The 14,618-nt window shown below is 46.0% G+C and overlaps 1 protein-coding gene and 1 long non-coding RNA gene across 7 annotated transcripts in view; one reads left to right on the forward strand and one right to left on the reverse strand.

Moving 5' to 3' along the window:
• Positions 1-14,618, forward strand: part of HIVEP1 (HIVEP zinc finger 1) — a 129,697-nt gene that overhangs the window by 89,914 nt on the left and 25,165 nt on the right. For 5 of the 6 annotated variants that reach the window (XM_043449588.1, XM_043449591.1, XM_043449585.1 and 2 more), the window contains exons 4-6: positions 1,783-7,754; positions 11,040-11,173; positions 11,886-12,061. In XM_043449588.1, the coding sequence (XP_043305523.1) occupies positions 1,783-7,754; positions 11,040-11,173; positions 11,886-12,061 (6,282 nt within the window). Of the gene's footprint in view, positions 1-1,780; positions 7,755-11,039; positions 11,174-11,885; positions 12,062-14,618 lie in introns of all 6 variants that reach the window. The other variant, XM_043449590.1, reaches the window with a different exon arrangement.
• Positions 50-1,856, reverse strand: LOC122429354. The gene is made up of 3 exons (XR_006265962.1): positions 1,743-1,856; positions 1,426-1,520; positions 50-149 (listed from the first exon to the last, which is right to left on the reverse strand). It is a non-coding gene; the product is annotated as an uncharacterized LOC122429354 (long non-coding RNA).

The raw sequence follows: 14,618 nt of genomic DNA on the forward strand, positions 1-14,618 counted from the left end.
TCACTCTTGTTTCAGCCCACCTCCAGATTCTTGGGAAGTGATTGGGAAACTTCTCACCGGAGATGCTGGTCATCATTTTTCATTTCGCCCTCTAGCTTGTGTAGTTAATGAGAGGCACCAAATACATCACTGACTTTACTGCATTCGTCCTGAAGAGGGAAAGCCAGTGAGGAAATACCATTTTATAACTGAGTGGGTTGAAGAATCAAAAAGATTTGCTCAACATCATTTTGTAGAGGTATCAACAATATTCCTTCCCTGGTGGTTCAGATGGTAAAGCGTCTGCCTGCAATGCGGGAGACATGGGTTCGATCCCTGGGTCGGGAAGATCCCCTGGAGAAAGAAATGGCAACCCACTCCAGTACTCTTGCCTGGAAAATTTCCATAGACGGAGGAGCCTGGAAGACTACAGTCCACGGGGTTGCAAAGAGTGGGACACGACTGAGAGACTTTGCTTCTATCAACAATACTGATACCTTCTTTTTTTTTTTCTAGTTTTCTTTAGCTCAAGTATTTTCATCATACCTTCCCTCCTTTTATTTGCCTCTCTGACTGTAGTGGTTAAATGTATCTTTAGTGGATTAGTATTTTTTTTTTCATTAAATTAAAACATGAGTGCACATAAACTGATGTCACAAGATGACTAGAAATTTTTATTTTATGTAAATTCTTCAGTTAATGCAAAGCAGTTATTTTGGTGTAGCCATTTGGGTCTAATATGAATTTCAAATAGGTGCACTGTAACAGCTATTTGAAAATAATGAGAATTTACAGTATTTGGCTTCCTTATAAGTAAGTAATATAAGCTTGAATAATTTTTGTTGATGTGCCCAAGGATCCAACAAAATCGAAAGAAGCTAAATTATGGCAAGCAATTATTGCTCAAAAATACAATAGTTGACAGCGATTATGGGTGGTTGATGCCATTTGAATGGTGGTTTATTTCAACACGGGGGAAATGGAGGTGGTTTCATCTCTTCTCTCCTATGACAAGCTCTGTCTAGCTACCTACTCAGCCATCATTAACAGCAAAGAAATGTAGCCATTGAATATTTTGTTCAATTAAAGTGGTGATTTTTTTTTTTTTTTTACTAAAGGCCATTACATCATTCTGACTTTAAAATTTTGTTGATGAGTCACTAATAAGTGTATTATTTTACTTTCATATTTTTGTTTATGGATATAATTGCTATATTTGCAGTTCATCACAGTTCTACTAGTGAATATCCCATGATCATTATATGGAATCGAATGGAGCGGGGGGTGAGGGGGGGTCTCTTACATTGCAGGCCTATTCTTTACCAGCTGAGCTACCAGGGAAGCCCATAAGGATATCAGTATTGCCTATTTTGGAGCAGTGCTATTATTTTAGAAACATGCTGAGAAGTTTGCTTTAAAAGATACTAAATGTGAAAAGACAAATACCCAGCATGAAAAAGTTGAATTTTCTTCTTTGTGGGCCACCTCTCTCAGACCGTCATCGTAGGGTCCTCAGCTGCAAGGGTGAAGGTGGAGGATAACTGTTTTGAAACAAAACACCCAGGACCTTGGTGAGATGAAGGTCAAGAGAGGAACACAGCGTTCTAGAAATGTATATAGTAAGGTCAACAGATTTTTGATGGCCAGCTTATCACCAGAATGCTAGAATGCAGTTTTATCCAAAATGGGCTTTCCTTAAACTGCCTTCTTCAGTTGTCATAACTGTATGTTAATTAAAAAAGAATCATAATTAGTGTGCGTACCATTTTGCCAATTGGTTTCCTTTTTTCTTTTTTTGAACAGAACTCTTAGAGGCTGGCATCAAAGGAACTTCCGAATCGCTTAAAGGGGTAAAACGGAAAAAGATTGTAGCGGAGAATCACCTGAAAAAAATACCCAAATCCCCTCTGAGAAATCCTCTCCAGGCCAAACACAGACAGAATACAGAAGACTCCCCGTTTGCCGTGCTCGCGGGCGCCGCGGAGCCCCACAAGAAGCAGAGTCACAGCCCGGCGAAGGCCGCGGGGAGGCCGCCGACCAAACACAACGGAGAGACCCCGGGGCTGACCGCCGGGGCCCCCAAGCCCGAAGCCCCCGTCTGCCCCCGGAAGCCCCCATTTCTGCCGCAGCAGCCTACCGAGCCGCGCCGATGGAGGTCGGAGGGCCCCGACCCCGCCAAGGCCGGCGTCCCCGAGGGAAAGCGTGACCCCGGGTCCCCGCCCAGCAAGGGCAAGGCCGAGCGCCGCGAGGGTCCGGTTTCCTCCGACCGCAGCTCCCCGCCCTCCTCGTTTGCAAACACCGCCTTCGACGTCTTGCTGAAGGCCATGGAGCCAGAGCTGAACACCCTGTCGCAGAAGGGCTCACCGTGTGCCGCGAAGATCGAAAAACTGAGACCAAATAAAACCGCACGCGCCCTGGCTCACCCGCACGGCGACCCGCAGGAGGCCCCCGACGCGCACCTGCTGGACGCGGCCGCCCCCTCGCAGCCGCAGCCGCCGCCGCCTCGGACCTCGTACCCCTCTGGGCCGGTGTCCGCCGCTCAGAGGAAGGACCCAGCGGCAGTACCGGCCGCCTATCCCGCGTATCACATACACGAACTCCCCGTGCCTAAACCCAGCCCACAAAGTCAGCAGCTTCCCGCGTGTTCAGGTTTCGCCCCACCCCTCGCGAGCCTGCAGATCCAGGAGAACGCCCAGCTTGAACACGTCTACACCGCCGCGGCCACGTCACTCCCCGGCCGCACTCAGGTCACCCCTCCAAACCAGCAAGTGGACGCTGCCTCCCCGGTGCCGGTGAGCCCCGCGCCTTCCACACAGTCACCCCCCACGCCCATCTACAACTCGAGCCCTGTCGCCGCTGTGGTTAATCACAGCGTGGAGCAAATGTGCAGTCTTCTCCTGAAAGATCAGAAGCCAAAAAAGCAAGGAAAATATATCTGTGAGTATTGCAACCGAGCCTGTGCGAAGCCCAGCGTGCTTCTAAAGCACATCCGCTCCCACACCGGAGAGCGCCCTTACCCCTGCGTGACCTGCGGGTTTTCATTTAAGACTAAAAGCAACCTGTACAAGCACAAAAAGTCCCACGCACACACTATCAAACTGGGCCTCGTCCTGCAGCCGGATGCTGGCGGCCTGTTCGTGTCACACGAGTCTCCCAAAGCACTTAGCATCCATTCAGACGTGGAAGACAGTGGAGACAGCGAAGAGGACGGCGCTGGCGACGAAAGGCCGAACGACCCGGGCTCCATGGACCTGCAGCCGGCGCAGATGATAAGAATGCTGTCCAGCTCGGAAGCTTTACCAAAATCCGGTTCCATTCCAAGCAATCCCGAGCGCGTGGTCGGTGGTGACTTTGCGCCGCAGGACGGGTCTTCAGAATCACAGGCCGCAGCAGAGTTACCAAAGGTCGTGGTCCACCCCATCAGCGTGTCCCCTTTAAGAGTTGACAGCCCAAAGGTTACCGATTCCAAGCCCGAACTCCCTGGTGCACAGAAAGACCTTCAGGGAACCCGGGTCCTGTCCCACCCTTCCTGGGTGTCTTCCCTGGAGGCAGATGAGAAGGCCCATCAGAAAGGCGACCCAAGTCAGCCCGACGGAAAGCCAGAATCTCCTGTGGGCACAGCGCATGCCCAGCTGCAGAGGCAGCAGGCCACCGATTACTGCCAGGAACAGCAAGGAAAACTGCTGAGTCCTCGCAGCCTGGGAAGTACGGACTCGGGCTACTTTTCCCGATCTGAAAGCGCCGACCAAACCGTGAGTCCACCCACCCCCTTTGCCAGGACGCTACCCGCCCCAGAGCAGGACTCTGCCAAGAACAGCGGGCCCTCGACCCCGCGGGGCAGCACACCAGCAGCCTCTGCTGTTCCCGCAGGTGAAAAAGCACCCCTCCTCCCAGGTCAGATGCGCCCCCCGCTGGCCACGAAAACGCTGGAGGAGCGGATCTCAAAGCTCATCTCCGACAACGAAGCCCTGGTGGATGACAAGCAGCTGGACAGCGTGAAGCCCCGGAGGACCTCCCTCTCCCGCCGGGGAAGCATCGATTCCCCCAAGTCATACATCTTTAAGGACTCTTTCCAGTTTGACCTGAAACCAATGGGACGGAGAACAAGTTCGAGCTCTGATATACCAAAGTCCCCTTTCACCCCCACGGAGAAATCTAAGCAAGTGTTTCTTCTGTCCGTACCTTCCCTTGACTGCCTGCCCATCACCAGGAGTAATTCCATGCCCACCACTGGGTACTCTGCAGTGCCCGCCAGCATCATCCCTGCCCCGCATCCGCTGAGAGGAAGTCAGTCCTTTGATGACAAAATTGGCGCTTTCTACGATGATGTCTTTGTACCAGGACCTAACCCTTCTGTGACCCAGAGTGGACATCCCCGCACCCTGGTGAGACAAGCAGCGGTGGAAGACTCCTCAGCGAGCGAAAACCACGTTCTCGGGCCCGGACAGCCGTGGGAGGAGAGCCACGCCGGAGGCAGCCCCGCCGGGGAGACGGCAGCCCCAAGGAGCAAGCCCCCGGCCCCGGGCTCACACTTGGAAAAGAAGAAGTCTCACCAAGGGCGAGGGACCATGTTTGAGTGCGAGACCTGCAGAAACAGGTATCGGAAACTGGAAAATTTCGAAAACCATAAGAAATTTTACTGTTCAGAGTTGCACGGACCAAAGACCAAGGTCGCTGTGCGGGACTCCGACCACAGCCCGGTGCCGGGCGGGGCACAGACGCCCATCCTGCACTATCGGGTCGCCGGGGCCACCGGGGTCTGGGAACAAACGCCCCAGATCCGGAAAAGGAGAAAAATGAAAAGCGTCGGAGATGACGACGAACTTCAGCAGAACGAGAGTGGAGCTCCTCCGAAAAGCTCCGAGGGCTCCCGGTCTCAGAGCACGCTGGGCCCGGCCCCCAGTCTGTCCCAGCAGAACCTTGCCCTACCCGGTGAGCTGCAGCCTCGAAACCTCCAGCGGCAGGCCACCCAGCTTCAGCGGGGGCCCAGAGGCCCCGACCAGCCCCGGGACCCGAAGCCGTCGTCCGTCCTGGAAGAGCAGATGAGCTCAGCCGCCCAGGACAGGGCGGAGCCCAAGAGACACGGGGCCGGCATCTCGGTCATCCAACACACAAACTCGCTGGGCAGGCCCGGGGCCTTTGACAAGCTGGAGGCTGGTGAAGGTGCATCCCCCGTGTCTTTCCAGGAGCTGAGAACGGGCAAGCCGGGATCTCTGAGCGTCAGAGGAATTTCCCAAGAGGAAGGCCACCCTCCCCGGCACACGTCACAGTCCCACCAGCCCGCGCTGTCCGATGCTCCGAGAGGGGAACTTCAGGACGGTTCCAGAAAGATCTCAGGTGAGCGGCACGTGCTCGGACAGCCCTCCAGACTCGTTCGGCAGCACAGCATCCAAGTCCCAGAAATCCTGGTCACTGAAGAGCCAGATCGGGACCTGGAAGGGCAAGGCCACGATCCGGAGAAGTTGGAGAAGTTCAGTTGGCCTCAGCGGAGCGAAACCTTGTCCAAGCTGCCGACGGAGAAACTGCCGCCCAAGAAGAAGAGACTGCGCCTGGCCGAGATGGAGCACTCTTCCGCCGAGTCGAGTTTCGACTCCACGCTCTCCCGGAGTCTCAGCAGGGACAGTAGTTTATCGCACACGTCGAGTTTCTCTGCCTCCTTAGACGTGGAGGACGTTTCTAAGACCGAGGCCTCCCCCAAAACTGACTTTCTGCACAAAGCGGACTTCCTCCTGATTCCCGCTGGCTCTAACACCCTGAGTGTTCCGGGGGGTCACCGGGAGATGCGGCGAGCCGCGTCGGAACAGATTCACTGCCTGCAGACGTCCATGGAGGTGTCCGATTTCAGAAGCAAGTCATTCGACTGTGGAAGCATCGCCCCATCTCGGAAGACACCACCGGCCGAATCGCATCCTCCAACATCCCCTTCCAGCGTGGGAGTCGCCGGGCACGTGCCCCTCTTGGAAAGACGGAGGGGCCCACTGATACGGCAGATCTCCTTAAACATCGCTCCGGAGAATCCGCTGGCTCCCGGGAACACATTGTCTTTCCAGACCATCGCCCGTCCGGCTGTGAGCACAGTGCCACTGCAGGGGCTTCAGCTCACTCACCCAGTTTCAGCCGAGTTTCCTGCAAACACTTTGCACTCCCAGACTCCAGTCAAGGATGTGCGAGCAGAAACGGCAAGTTCCCACTCTCCAAACCTCTTTCCTGTTCAACAGCTTCTCGGTATCCACATGTTGAATCCAATCCACGTGCCCCTTAGCCCCCCAGAGACACAGATGTCCCTGCAGGTATCTTCTACACAGAGTGTCAAACCAGATGCAAGCCCTGATGGGTGTGTACCTTCTCAAAGTGAGGATTGCTTTGCTCCCAAGTACCAGCTGCAGTGTCCCACGGTCACCTCGAGCCAGCCTTGTGCTTCTAATCCTGTGCAACCTCTGCCAAAGCAAGTTCTTTCAGATCCAGCCGGGGCCGCCCCTCGTGCGACCTCCCTGACCTTACCAGCCAAATTAGCAGAAGCCACATCTAACTCGTGTCCTCCGCCACCCCTGAAAGTCGGGGCTCTCGGCGGTCAGGTGCCAAAGGTGCCCACGTCCTTGACGCTGTCCACGCACCTGCAGACTCAGGTCCCCACGTACTGTTTCGCCGCAGTCACACCTCTGCCACGAATCCTAGTGACCCAGGATCTCTCCAATCAGCCGATTTGCCAGGCTAATCGTAGTACGGTGCCAATCAGCGAAGAACAAAATCCCGTACCAAAACCGCAAAACGATCCCCGGAATGCTTTGCCAAACCCAGACGGAGAGCTCATCTGCCAACCTGTCTTTTCAGAGATGGACCAAAACCCATCTCCATCAGAATCCTCACCCACAACACCAAAGATGTCTGTCGGAAGACTTTCCCCACAACAAGAGTCTTCAGCTTCCAGTAAACGGATGCTCTCCCCAGCAAATAGTTTAGACATTGCCATGGAAAAGCACCAGAAGCGAGCCAAGGATGAAAATGGAGCTGTCTGTGCGACAGACACGAGACCGCTGGAAGCAGGGGGTTCAAGAGCTCCTGACGGCAGCAAACAGAAGAAGCCTGTGCTGGTGAGGCAGGTTTGCACCACGGAGCCCCTTGAAGCTGTGACGTGGGAGCAGGATGTTTTTCCTCACCCTGAAGTCAGTACTGAGGCTCTTCACTTGACCGACGTGTCACCAGCTGATAACTTGTCATCAGGACACTGCAAGCCTGTGGCTAGAGAACCCGTGAAAGAACTGCAGGAATTTGAAAGCATCCCGTCAGCCGCATTGCTGACGCCGACAGTTGGAAGCCCAGCTGTGCCTGCAGAGAAAACTCACATTTCTCCTTTGGAATCCACAGACAACCGCCCAGAAAGGAAGTCTCCAGGGATTAAAAATCCAGGCGACAAAGCAAACGTCCAGGAACAGAGTCAGCCTGCGGCCACGACTCCTTCCACGTGTGAGGCTGGCGACACACAGCCGTCCGTGTCCTTCCCCAGCCTGAAGACGGCCACCAGCTTCACGTGGTGCTACCTGATGAGACAGAGGGCCTTGCACCTACCGCAGACGGACCAGAAAACCTCGGCCTACACCGACTGGGCCGTGAGCGCCAGTGATCCAAACCCACTCGGCCTGCCAACCAAAGTGGCTCTTTCTCTCCTGAACTCCAAGCAGAAGACTGGAAGATCTCTATACTGTCAAGCAATAACCACCCATTTCAAGTCAGACTTACTGGTCTATTCAAGCAAGTGGAAAAGCAACTTAAGCAAGGTACTTGAAATATCCTTTATCTTCAGAAAGAGTCTGTGCAAGTTAGTTTCCACCTGTCTGGATGCCTGCAAACATTTCAGTTGGAGGTTGTATTTTAATTTTGAATGACAGATTGTGCTAAGTGCAGAGTTACTTGAAAGAAAGTGATAAATTTACCCAGGGAGCTATATTGATCAAGATTACCCAGAGTCCATTCAGTGATTCTGTCTTGAAGCATTTTGAAAATGTTAACCTGCCCTGAGCAGTTTTTTTCTATTGGTGGAAATTTAAGTCTTAACGGTATATATAATCATATTTTTACTTTCATCTTTCTCTTATACTAAGGATTTGTTTTTCTTGTTAGGTGACAGAAGACTACGTTTATGCTTTGTCCCTGCTAATGAAGGGGGAACAGAGGTGTGAATATTGGAAATTGTGCTGTTTCATCTTAAAATAGAAGCAGAGAGCCATTCATCCTTGCTTTATGCAAATCTGACTGCCCTACGCTCACTATGCTGATCCCATATCTCATCAAGTGTAGCTCTGAGAATCATCTTACTACTAGAGGAAAGATTCACAAAATAACTGTACGCTTGATTATTAAGTTGATTTGATCAAGATTTGTACAGAAAAGTCATAAAAGTATTAAGGTTGGGTTATTGGTGAAATAAATCTTGTTAGAGTTGTTGGCTTTATAAAATCAGGAAATCATTTAAATGACTAAGAATAAATACATAAATAAGGGTATTAGGTTGGACTCTGGACATTCAGAATTATAGATTAAGTTCTTGATCTGTACAGGTTGTACAGGTTCATAGATGTTTATTTATCAATATGACAATAGTCATAGTATCAGTATTATAATAGAAGTGTATACAACTTTAAAAGAAGGAAGTCTCTAACACGACCAGGTAATTCAAGGAATAAAAGGAAGATATTCCAAGAGTGATGATACTTTAGCTGAATCTTTAAGGAAGAAAAAAAAAGTAGTTTGTTTTTTTTTTCAAGCAAACAGAAATGAGAAATTTTAATAGTCTGCCAAATGATGTGGAAATGAAAAAGTACTTGGTTCATTTAAAGAACCCCGAGGAGTCCAGCATGGCTAGAAGGTGTTGGAAGTTTGAGACACTGACCTAGTTTGAAGTTGGAACTGTAAATAAAGACCAAAGAATGCCCATGGTGGTAGAGAGCCTTTGATACTTTCTCAGTGGAGGAGGGTGCATCCAGACCACTCAGAATTTAATTTTCAGATGCTCAACCTCTACGTCTACTAAATCAGATGGAAAATGAGACTTGAGCATGAGAATTTAAACAGAGCTTCATTTATTGATGTTCCTGAAGCACCTATGAAAACTAGCTCTCCTTCAGTGCCGAGTGCTTGGCAGAAATGCCTTGGGAAGTGCACACCCTGGATTTGGAGCTGGGAAAGGAGTGGAAGGTGTAGAGATCCTTCAGTGCATAGATGCAGTTAATGAGGTCGCCCAGGAAGAGTGTGAAGAAGAGAGAGGGGCCTGGGACGGATCCCAAGATCCCTACTATTTAAAGGGTTGAATGATTGAAGAAAGTCCCCATTGGAACTGAAAGAGAATTTCAAAAGGAGGGGAACTAGGAGAAAGTGGTATCACACAGGGCGAGAAAGAAGATATTTCAAGGAGAATTGTTCGAGCCAAGAGGTCAGACAAAGAAGACGAGCATGGTATCAGACTGTGAATGGTCTGATGTCCCTGAGGCTTGAGCTATGTGGACTGGTGACCTTGGGGAACTGGCTACTGGCTTGAAGGTTAACTCACACCCAAATGTGGATGTATTTATAATTCAAAATGGAAAAGAATAGACAGATGCTAAAAGAAAGGAGGTGTCAACAACATATAATGGATAGAGTGGTTAAGCTTATAGACTAAGAAAATAGTAAAGCTTTTGGCATGTAGCTCACTGGTGAACAGAAATGAGATTTGATAGCAAGAATGTGAGCAAAAGATAAGTGAGAATTTGGTACTGAGAAGGTAAGAAATAGGATTACTAGTGTTAAAGGTACAAAGTCAAGGAAATGTGTGTGTATATAGATTCCAGATTGCAGGGAAACCGGGTGTGTTTGCCAGAAACGGAGGAGACAGTTGCATCTGTACTTGTCAGACTCCGTGTCATTACCTCTTCACACCACCCTTTTGAGACACTCAGGCCAGCTGCTCTTCTTTACCCCTGGCTTTCTGAGGATGGAGCCTTCCCAAAGCGGTTCTTGGTGAGGTCACGTTGGCCCTCTGTCCATGGGACACAGACCCTCTCATCACTTAACTGTCATCGCAGTACAATAGCCGTCTGCTTGCTGGTGTGACTCTTAGAGGAAGCTTGTAGGGGAGGCTGGAATCAGGAGGCCCTTGATCAGAAAAGTTGGGCCTTATTTTGGGTTTGGCCAGAGGACTGGAGTTGGTGCCCTTGCCGTTAACACTTGACCTTGGGCAGGGTCCTTCCTCCCTGGGATGTGCTCCATCAGTGCTGCCCGCCTCCCAGGGGCCTTTGAGGGCACAGCGGAGCGGGGAGTGAGCTCAGTGGTCGGGAGTAGTGCGGCTGTGTGAGGTCACGAGATGGTGTCACTACCGCGTTTCGGCGGGGAAAGGCCACACTGTTCATTCTTCTCGTGTTCAGTACGTTTTTTTCTAGAGATTTAAGGAGTATGAGGCCAAGACCTAACTTTTGACCTGTGATGTATAATTCACAGTCATCAGTATTCAGGAAGTTTGGAGAGGATAGAGAGAAGAAATCTAGTTATGGTTTAAAATGATGGGGAAGAGGAGGCTGAAATATTGGGAAACAGGGCTTCTGCTTTAACTTCACAGCACATTGACACTGAGTGGGAGTTACTTGTCTTTTTCAGGGTGTGAGACATTATGCCATGAGGAGTAGCTAGCTATTTTGCATCTTTAAAGAGTAAACTCTTTAACAAGTATGCTTAGGCTGTAATGTGAGTGGTTGGTTAGCTCTAAGAACAATATTTAGTTTATTTTTTTAATTCCTATTAAGTTCATTGGATACTAGGGTGGGGGAGTTGTAGAGTCTTTATTTGGGGGTTTCACTGGAATGTGGTGGAATTTTAAAATCCAATAAGATTTATCAGTGCACTGTGATTCCGACAGATAAAGTAGAGAAAGCAATGACCTTTAAAGCTGTTACGTCCTTGTAATGCCTTCCATTAAGCTAACCTTATGCACTGTACTCTGCCGTGTTTTAATTTCCAAGTGAAACATCAGTATGTTTGTGTTTTCAGCTTTATTAAATTAGTGTCTCTCTTTTTCTGTTTTTCCCTTTCAGAGAGCGTTAGGTAATCAAAAGTCCACAGTAGTTGAATTCAGCAGTAAAGATGCCTCTGAAATTAACAGTGAGCAAGATAAAGAAAATTCCTTAATCAAAAGTGAACCAAGAAGAATTAAAATATTTGATGGAGGGCAAGTACAAATTTTACTTCTTAAATGTACATTTAAACTTACTTTTTAAATGTACATTTGCTTTCATGTGAATGAAGACTTACTAGTGCCAATTTTATATAAATGTTGCAGAGTTTCTCAGCTTATTAACAGAATCTTCATGGCAAAATATATGTTAGGTATTATGTTAAATAACTCCATTTTGATCAAGAAAATGGTAACTATTTAGGAAACATTGTAGGTTCTAGGAGGCAGCTGAACACTAAATTTCCAGAGTGAACCCTGGGTTTCACATTGATTCATAATAAGGAATGGCCTGGGAAAAATCTGCTAAGAGAGATGAATTAATTGCCTATTTGATATCTTTTGTGAATTTGGTTGTGAGAAAAATCATAACAGCCAATTATAGTTAAAATGAAGCTCAGAAATATTTCAGTACTTATAGTTGTAACTGAATTTAACTATAGCAAAACTTTTAGACAAGTGACTTAGAGGAACTATTTTAAAATTAAACCTGATATTGAATAAAGTTGCTTGAATTGAATTAGCTATTAGAATACTGTGTTGCTGTGAAAAACTGGACTATTCTGTTACTTGTACGTGCATAACATTTATATTGATTGAGTGTAAAAATTGTGCCTTGTTTTATTTTTTAGGTTGAATTTTAATCATCAGTATTTTCTCCAAGACGTAGTATCCAATTGCTTTATTCATTTTTTTTTCTTTAAATTAGATATAAATCAAATGAAGAGTATGTATATGTCCGAGGCAGGGGAAGAGGAAAGTACATTTGTGAAGAATGCGGAATCCGTTGTAAGAAACCTAGTATGTTAAAGAAACACATACGAACCCATACAGATGTCCGCCCCTACCACTGCACTTACTGTAACTTCTCCTTTAAGACTAAAGGTATGAGATGACGTTGCTTCATGGTCCTTTATTATATGCGTTAAGTCAGTAGAGCTAAGACCCAGCTTTACATATTCTTTGACCAACGATGCAGTAGTTTAAGTAGACCAATATAAATTATACCTTGTTAGCATCATGTTTTTATTTCTTTATATATATCTAGACCTCAGATTTTAATTACACACTTTTAGAATATATGTAATAAATGTGACATCCGAAAAGGAGCAACTGCCCTTTTTTCTTTTACTCCCCAAATTACAGTTGCATAGCATGATGACTAATACATTTTCAAAATTACTTATTTTGGGGCTAAAGAAGAAAAAGAAGTTTTTGTGATCACAAGTAAATGCATTTCAGTGCTGAAAGACTAAAAACAAAAATTAATAAGTACAGTAAAATTATACTGATTACATTCATGTTTTATTACCTAATTTTAGTCATGCATAGCCATTTCTTTTTTTTTCATGAAACATTTTTTTCTACCCAAATTCTGTTGAATTTCAGTTTCAAAAGTTTTCTTTTATACTGTTTAATGTTTATAGAACTCAGAACTAGTAATTAAAGTTACATTTAGTACCATTTCTGTACTCTTTATATGTTTTTATTTAAATTGTAAGGCTTTATTATAGTTAAGGTAATTTTACCTTCTGCAAATTTCCTGTTACATATAATGAATGCACTATTATAAAATGTTTGCTTTCTCTATTAGGTTCCTTGTTTATGGATTATTGTATAAAAATTAGTTGCTTGAGGCTTCAATTTCGTATACCACCCTTTACAAAATAAGACTCTGTCAAATACAAGGCAGTGTGATCATAAAATTATTTGTCTGAAAGGACAAAATCTATGAAAAATATTTAATCAGTAACTTTTTCACAGAACTACTTTATTTTTATCCCTTTTAGTTAACATTTGCTTTTTTCTTATTATATTGGTTGACTTTGAGGTTTTTGTTTTAAAGATTGATCAATTCTTCAGCAAAGCTTATTACCTTTTTTGGCTACTGTTTATTGGCATTTAAGGAGAGTTATAGTGTATAGCAACTAAGTAGCTTCTAATTAGCTCTCCTTAAATGCCAGTAATACCTGAAACAGGAGTGATGGGGGGAAAACAAAACCGTGATCCAGAGAGCCTTGAATATTTCTAAAGTTTCAAGAAATCATGAGTTGGGAGCAACCGTGATTCTGTCTTTCTTGGATTGTGTAGAGGAGTTCCTTCTAGAAGTGGAGAGTGCATTTCAGGATGATTTTCCTGATCTTGTGGGAAGGCTTTGATAGGATTAAGTGCTTTGATCTTTTAACCCAATTCATGGCTTTTACACTAGTTTTGATCCTAATGATTAAGAAATGCCCGTCTGTTAAATAATTTCCAATGTGAGACCAGGAGATCAGCAATAGGCCAGTATTTACAAATAAAAGATGACCAGGTACAGAGTGATGTTACCAAATAAAGAGGATCAAGGTATAATGTGAAATGTGTGTTTCTCAGTGGAAGGAGGGAAAGGACTCAGGATATTTTAAAGGTATATTTAAAAGGGCAAGAAAGGAAGGAAAACATAGATGTGGAAAACCAAATGGAACCACAGAGATTTCTTGGTAAAGAAAATTTTCATGAATCGTCAAGTATTAATCCTAGTGAGATAACTCAAACCAGCGTCATGTAGAATTTTAGATAAATATCTGTTAAATGGTGGACGGGGCATTGTGATCCATGAAGAGTGAGCAGTGCATGTTAGCGGTCTTCCTGTCTTTCATTTCTCGAACATGCCACATGTATGAGTTTACATTAAACTTTGTTTTGTCAGATTGTTCATTGGAATTATGTGATAAATACTTATTTAAAGAAAGCTACCCGAGCTAAGGAGACTGGTGAAGAAAATGTCAGAAATTCACTATTTCCCTGTTCTCCTCAGGGCAATTCTCTTTTCTATGGTCAGCTTCCTTGCAGAAGTCTACCTTTTGTGAATGTATGTGGAACAGATTCCATAGTACCTTTTAAAGGCAGCTAAATAATAAAAGACTTGCTTTTTGTTGAGACTGTAGATTTTGCCCTACTCTGATTGATTTGGTTTTCCTAGGCAGTTCACCTCTACTACTTATTGGATGTGTCTATTAACAGAAAGTAATAGTGATGTGATTGGCATGCCCCATAAATAGGAGTGTACAAAGATAGCATTGCTCTGTCCTCCTAGACCTCGATGCTTCTGGTGGTCATGCTTATAAGTCTGTGCTTCATCATTTGTCCTCTCAGTTTATTTTATGAATGCATTTTCAGATCAGTTTTAATTGATTTGTCTTCATTATTCTACTTTAAAGGTCCATCAGCAGAAAATACACATTGAGCTTGCATCTCTACAGGGGTTTAGGCCCATATATAGCACAGAAAGTTGGGCTCTCTCTATATATAGCCATAGGAACCCAGAAACAAAAGCTTTCCTGCTTTCCAGAGGATTTAGATGAATGTTTATTAAATCTGTTGAAAAATGGATTGTGTTAAATTAATGCAGCAAGTTTACAGCATTGCTAGGGGATATTTGCATTCTAATATGCATGTTCTG

This window comes from Cervus canadensis, chromosome 28, assembly GCF_019320065.1.
Source record: "Cervus canadensis isolate Bull #8, Minnesota chromosome 28, ASM1932006v1, whole genome shotgun sequence".
NCBI lineage: Eukaryota > Metazoa > Chordata > Mammalia > Artiodactyla > Cervidae > Cervus > Cervus canadensis.